Source organism: Mizuhopecten yessoensis, unplaced genomic scaffold (assembly GCF_002113885.1).
Source record: "Mizuhopecten yessoensis strain PY_sf001 unplaced genomic scaffold, ASM211388v2 scaffold716287, whole genome shotgun sequence".
In the NCBI taxonomy this organism is placed as follows: Eukaryota; Metazoa; Mollusca; class Bivalvia; order Pectinida; family Pectinidae; genus Mizuhopecten; species Mizuhopecten yessoensis.
This window is the reverse complement of record NW_018480041.1, coordinates 112,339-119,835: the sequence shown is the minus strand read 5'-3', so window position 1 is coordinate 119,835 and position 7,497 is coordinate 112,339. Positions and strand designations below refer to the sequence as shown.

The following is a 7,497-nucleotide window of genomic DNA, read 5'->3' as shown; positions in this document are numbered from 1 at the left end:
TTTGCCTTGAGCGATTCAAGAGAGGCAAACTGACCACCAGACTTAAGCGATTTAAGAGCTGGCAAGACGAAACTCCTGAGCGATTCAAGAGCCTAGTAGAATCAAGAATAGACAGAAAAATTAAAGCAAAAGCAGTAAAATAATCAACAGATAAGTAAATAATATTACAGAAAAGTATTGGGGGGAAAATTCCCCAGGAATTAAAACCCAAATGGAACGAAACGAGGAATTGGAAAAGTTTGCCATTAGATCCAGTCTTCTTCTGCCCTTCAATCTACTAAAGACAGGGTTGATGATCTTGTTGAAGCATACACATCTGGTATAGAAGCCCTTATTGAGAAACACGCACCTCTGCAGACTAAGGCGTTAATTGTGAGACCTAATGCCCCGTGGTATAATTAAAATCTCTGCATAGAAAAACAGAACCATAGAAAAGCAGAGAGACAGTGGCGACGGACCAAATTAACCGTTCACCAACAGATTTATAGGGAACAATGTCGGCTAGTTGGTTCACTTCTAATTCAGTCAAAGAAGGCTTAATATTCGGAAAGAATCGAAGAATGTGGTAAGGAACGATCATAGACAGCTTTTTAGACTCACCAAAAACCTTATGGGCCAGGAAGGTGAAATTATACTACCAAGCTGTAATTCTGAAAAAGACTTATCAAACAAGTTCAGTAATTACTTTCTGAATAAAATCAGCTCAATCAACTCTTCTGCTGACAATGATATCTCTGTCATGACTGCTGACATTGAATTTGATGGGGAACCATTGGCAGAACGAGTTGTGCAATATCATCATGTCCTCGCAATTAAAGTCCTGTAAGCTTGATTCTCTGCCTACAGACCTATTAAAGTAATGTCTTGAAGCACTGCTTCCTTTAAATTGTCTCAATCATGAACAAATCATCGGCTGAGTCAAAGGTTCCATTGTGTTTCAAGAAGGCACATGTCAGACCATTTGTTAAAGAGGCCTGGAATGGAAAAGGAGGAGTTGAAGAACAACTGCCCAGTTTCAAATCTGCCTTTTCTTTCTAAGATCTTGAAAAAGGTTGTGTCCCGGCATTTAGAGGTCATCTCCATGCAAACAGTCTCCATGACAACATGCAATCAGTCTATCGCATGGGACACTCTACTGAGACGGCCCTCCTACTTATGCATAATAACATAGCTTCTGCATTGGATAACAAGTGCAGAGCAGTGCTTGTCATGCTGGACTAGCCAGCTGCATTTGACGTCATCGACCATGGCATACTTTATAAACGTCTGGAATACTCTTATGGAGTGACTGATACAGCACTATGCTGGATACAGTCTTATCTGAGTGAAAGACGACAGTGTGTTGCCATCAGATCAACCACCTCACATGACAAAGTACTAGATTTCAGGGTTCCTCAAGGGTCGGTGTTAGGACCACAAAAATATTGCCTGTACTCCAAACCGATTGGAGAGATTTGTCGTCACCATTGTCTTTGCTATCATTGCTATCATTGCTATGCTGATGACACACAAAGTGTCAGCAAACAATGACTCTCCAGCTCAAGGTCGGTGCCAGAACTATTGAGACTGTCCCAGCTGTTAAAAACCTAGGGGTATACTTTGATAGTTCACTGAACATGGAGAAACAAGTGAACGCTATTGCCAAATCCTGTTACTACCAGATCAGGAACATCGGCTGTATTCGGCAGTTTATAACTGATCATGAAGATGCATGCAAGATTTTCGTGCATTCACTTGTTACCTCCCGGCTGGATTATGGTAATGCCCTCAGCTCTGTGGTTTATCCGACAAACTAACTAGTCGTCTGCAGAGGGTCAAGAACACTGCAGTACGGCTGTTTACTCGTACTCAAAAGAGAGAGCACATCACCTGTGCTTATTCATTGCACTGGTTACCTGTACGATATAGGTAGAAGTACAAAATTTTGGTGTACACATACAAGGCACTGAATGGAACAGCTCCTCAGTACCTACAGGAGCTTGTTACCCTGTATCAGCCGTCATGTTCACTGAGTCAGAATCTTTGTTCTGTGTCCCAAAATCTCGTACTGTGACCTATGAAAACCGGTACTTGCAGAGGGTTTCGGCCACGTTGTGGAATACCTTATATAATTACCATCTGCTATTAGAAAGTAAAATACCCTGGCCAAATTCAAGAGGGACATCAAAACTCACCTCTTAACATCTGCATTTTAGGATCTCTGCAAAGACGTCATGTATATTTAAATACCACCCCTTTATTAGCTCACCTGGTTCGAAGGACCAAGGTGAGCTTATGCCATACCGTTGCGTCCGTACGTCCGTACGTAAACAATTTCTATAAACGACTTCTTCTTCTTAACCACTGATTGGAATTCAACTAAATTTGACTGGAAGCATCCCTAGGTGATGAGGATTCAAAATTGTACAAATGGTGGGGCCGACCCCCCAGGGGGCTGAGGGGCGGGGCCATAAGGGGTCAATTTGGCTATATTGCTTTAAGCGACTTCTTCTCTGGAACTAAGAAGTGGATATCAACCATATTTGACTGGAAGAATTTCTAGGTGGTGGGGATTCAAAATTGTACAAGTGATTTGGTTGACCCCCACAGGGGGCTGAGGGACGGGGCAAAAAGGGATCAATTTGGCAATATTGCTTAAAGCAACTACTTCTCTGGAACTAAGAAGTGGATATAATCAACTATATTTGACTGGAAGCATCCCTAGGTGGTGGGGATTCAAAATTGTACAAATGATAGGACTGACCCCCCGAGGGGCCGAGGGGCGGGGTAAAAAGGGGACAATTTGGCTATACTGCTTTCAGCGACTTCTCTGGAACTGAGAGATGGATATCAACCATATTTGACTGGAAGCATCCGTAGGTGTCAGGGATTCAAAATTGTACAAATGATGGAGCTGACCCCCCAGGGGGCTGAGAGGCAGGGCAAAAAGGGGTCAATATTGCAATATTGCTTTAAGCGACTTCTTCTCTGGAACTAAGAAGTGGATATCAACCACATTTGACTGGAAGCATTCCTAGCTGGTGGGGATTCAAAATTGTACAAATGGTGGGGCTGAGGGCGGGGCCAAAAAGGGGGCAATTCCGCTATATTGCTATAAACGACTTCTTCTGTAGAACTATGCCATGGATATTGATCATATTTGGTCGGAAGTATTCATTGGAGGCAGGGATTCAAAATTGTACAGATGGTGGGGCTGACCCCCCCGGGCTAAGGGGTGGGGCCAAAAAAAGTGTTTTACTTGGAAATGGTTGAGATCCCCACCATATAACCATGGTATACAATTGCTTAGTATAAAGAGAAGAATGTACATTTGCCTCCAGGACGGCTATAGGGTCTGGCCCCACCCTTGGAGACATAGTCCCTGGGCCATAACTTTAAAACTGTTGAGATCCCCACCCCAAAACTATATATACAATTGTTGGGCATAAAAAGATGCATGCAGTCATGATATTAGAATTGACCCCAGAGTCTGCCCCACCCTTGCAGACTTAACCCCTGGGTCATAACTTTGAAAAGGTTGAGATCCCCACCCCAAAACTATGTATACAAATGCTGGGCAAAAAGAGACAAATGCAGTCACGATATTAGAATTGATCCTGGGGGCTGACCACAATCCTAGGGCCCTAGTTTCTGAGTCAAAGCTTGGAAACAGTTGAGATCCCCACCCCATACCATACATACAATTGCTGGGCATGAAAAATCTAATACAGATATGCAGGTATCCAGGTGAGTTTGTCAATTATGTACACATTGCTTGCTTAAATGTATAAAAGTGATTGTAAGCTTTTGTTTTTGTTTCACAATTATAACTATTACATATTATCCATATGTTGTAAAGTGCTTTAGAGTCATTTTACAAATTAAATAGGGTGCTATATATTAATGTTGTATATTTTTATTATTATTATTTCTTTCTTTTATTTCGTTGTTTTTCTTGTTTCTTTTATCTATTTTTCCTTCGTTTCTAATATAATAACATTACAAAACATAAAATGCCACTTAAAAAAAGAGCAATATTAATTAGTATGAAAGTATGTGTGAAAGTGGAATTCATTATGTATAATGAAATGTATATATATGTTATTGTAATGTGAAAAATACTTTGAAAAAAAATAAATATAAAAAATAAAAAAAATAAAAGATTAAAATTTTACTTCTATCAATGGTAAGCAATTTCATTTTATCGTATTTTAGTACTATAGTCATCAGGCAGTTTTACAAAAAAGAGTAGCACCTTTCACGATAAGGAAATGTTTACTGTCTTATATATTAGTTACAAAATCTAGTTGCCCTGGATGTCGAGCTGAAAGAATTTATGCAATATATTCATATAGTTGTCTTTTGTTGTACAGGGCATCTGTTGACCAAGAGAAAGCAACGTTTTCTGACCTCCAGACATGAAGCTGTATTGTCTACAAGTGCTTTATAAAAACACAGATGGAAAAGTTAATCCACTCAGTGCTAGCCATGAACTCGGCTCATTTGGTTATTTTCAACGATCCAGGTATAAAAATCTTTAATTATGTGGTGCAACAGTTTGGTAAATGCAGCTTACAATATGCATTGAATTTGTCTTCAGTATATTTTCACATCACAACTAAGTTAATGTTATGTCACTAATTAGCTCCAAAACATCATTGGTTTCTATTCATAAATTTTTACCAAAAATGTAAATTGATAATGTTTTTGATAAATAATTATAATGTATTGTTATACTGACATTGCCACTGTATCACCCAACAAAATTCAGATGGCTTTCATATCACTCATGAATATACTTCAAAAATAATTCTGGGACTTTAATTTTTAGCTCAGGCGTCCGGCGTCAATATTTTACTTTAAACAACTTCTTCTTAATAACCGAAAGGCCTAGGGTGTCGATATTTGGCTAGAAGCAAACTTGGATGAAGGGCTACAAAGTTTGTTAAAATTAATTACCTTCACCCATTTTCAAGGTCACATGGGTCAAATATGTTAAAAACTTGAAACATCTTCTCGATAACCAAACTGCCCAGGGAGATGATATTTGGCCAGTAGCATGCTTGGGTGAAGGGCTACCAAGTTTGTTCAAATGAATGACCTTCAATTATATTTAAGGTCACAGTGGTCAATTGTGTTAAAAAACCTTTAAACAACTTCTTCTGAATAACCAAAATGCCCAGGGTGATGATATTTGGCCAGTAGTATGCTGAGATGAAGGGCTTTAAATTTTGTTTAAATAAATGACCTTCACCCATATTCAAGGTCACAGGGGTCAAATATGTTAAAAACTTCAAACAACAATATCCTAAGAACCATTTTGACTAGAGTCATGATACTTGGGTATGTTTTGCAGACCAGCAATGCGAATTTTTTTTCTCAATTACAGTAATGAGGTCAAAGGTCAGCTTTAAATGCTATTCAGGGGTCAAATGTCAACATGGGTTAAAAGCTTTAACAATCTTCTTTTCAATTTCCATTAATTAGGCCCAGGGTCATGATATTTGGCCAGTAGGTACCTGGGATGAAGTGCTATAAGGTTTCCTGATTAAAATGTCAAATATATGTTAAAAGTTTCAAACAGCAATATCCTAAGAACCACTTGGACTAGAGTCATGATACATGTACTTGGGTATGTTGTGTAGACCAGCTGTGTGAATTGTTTTCTTTATTACAGAAATGAGGTCAAAGGTCAACTTTAAGTGCAAGTTGGGAGTCAAAGGTCAATGTGGGTTAAAAGCTTCAAAATTAAAATAAAGTTTCAAACAACAATATCTTCAGAGCCGTTTAAGAGATGTTAAAATGTCTTGTGTTCTAGTTACCAAATTTGGTCTTAAGTTTCCTTTATGTCAGTTTCATGTAATAAAAGAAACAGGTGAGCGATACAGGCCCTCTGGGCCTCTTGTTCAAACATATTTTCAAATTGTTTTATGCATGCAAATTTTTGAAAATTCATGATTTTCATCAAAACTAGTACATTTTGTACTGAACATATTTAAATTTATATTTACTATTTGCAAAAAAATGTGCTAATATTTTTTCCTTTTTTATTTCTTTTACTTTAGTGTTAAAGAGTTCATGGATTTCACAAGTAAAATTATTACAGAAAGAACAATGATTTCAACTCGAGCATCTGTGAAAGAACAAGGTTAGTCATGTAATGATATAGTACAATGTACATTGGAACCCACTTATTATGATATATCGGTTATTATGTTATTTTTCCCATGTACCGATTTTTTCCTTCTTTGACTAAGCAAAACAATATCGTTTATTATGATATGGTCAAAGGTGGCACCCCGCTTATAATGAAATGTTTTCTGCCGTGAATCAATTTTATAAGGTAAGTTGTTTGTGTGAAACACCTGGACAATTGAGCAATAGGTCCGGCTAACTGTTCATCGCCCGATGTGATCACCTGTCCATTCGAGGTAAATTTTTCACACCTCGCTTCACCCGATTCCGCAGAAAACAATAGATCGCTTGCTGGTCATACATTTAAGTATTAACAAAATATGTGATGCAGTTAATTGCTATCTAAAATTGGAATAATTAGGCCTACAGACATTTCTAACACAAATTCTGATAAGAAAACGAGCGTGCATGTTCTCGGTTACCTTGACACGTCATGTGAGAAAATCATGCCGATTTCAATGAAAATATTACTTCTGAAGGAAGACGTGTGTTTTTAATAATTTAAGCAATAGCTTCTCTATTGCATTAGAAGTTGATCTCCCCGTGTCTCCATTGAAAAAGTGTCAAAATCGGAACATACCGTCCTGACAGCATGGTGCCAGAAATTGATCCCAAGTTAACGTTATTGTCGTAAACAACTGACGACGGCTGCTTCTTTTACAATTTACACCATTTTCGTTAAATATAATATTTGATTATTGTTAAAAAGGGAATATTTTGTGTTTTTAATTGTTATTGTTTCTTTACAAGTTGATCCCACTGCACAACTTGCGAGGCATGTGATTGTCACATGATCGTAATTGACATTGCGCGGCAAAATGTTTTACGCTTATGGGACAAAATGTAACGCAACTTCTCGTTGCAAAATAGGTAAATCATGACTATTCATATCACTTCTTTCATCCTTTTGACTGTAACATTATGATATTGTTAGCTACAAGTGTAGGATGTAGGATAAAGATAGTTCTTAGGAATATGCTCGGAAGTTATTTAAAACTGAAAGTAGAATTTACATACTTATTTTACGTCGTCAGTCCGTAAACAATTTACATTTTCGACATCTTCTCCAAAACCCTTTAACCAATTTCAGTGAAATTTCGCAGAAACCTTCCATGGCCAAAGGTCAACATAAATAGTGGCTGGTTTGGTCCCCAGCCCCCAGGGGCCCGAGCTGGGCGGGGCCAAAAAGGGTCAAATTGACTGAAATTTCAAAAATCTTCTTCTCAAGACCCAGATATGGTAGAATCAAATACTCTTCATAGATGGAAGGGTCTTGTTAATGATCCTAGGGTCTCACATTTACCCACTGGGGAAGGAGGGGGG

At 38.2% G+C, this 7,497-nt stretch overlaps 1 protein-coding gene across 3 annotated transcripts in view; it reads left to right on the top strand.

The window, feature by feature from the left end:
• The window catches only part of LOC110442656 (synaptobrevin homolog YKT6-like), a 105,748-nt gene that overhangs the window by 21,491 nt on the left and 76,760 nt on the right, over nt 1-7,497 (top strand). For all 3 annotated transcript variants that reach the window (XM_021486362.1, XM_021486360.1, XM_021486361.1), the window contains exons 2-3: nt 4,353-4,504; nt 6,045-6,127. In XM_021486362.1, coding sequence (XP_021342037.1) covers nt 4,398-4,504; nt 6,045-6,127 — 190 coding nt within the window. In that variant the 5' untranslated portion in view covers nt 4,353-4,397. The remainder of the gene's footprint in view (nt 1-4,352; nt 4,505-6,044; nt 6,128-7,497) is intronic.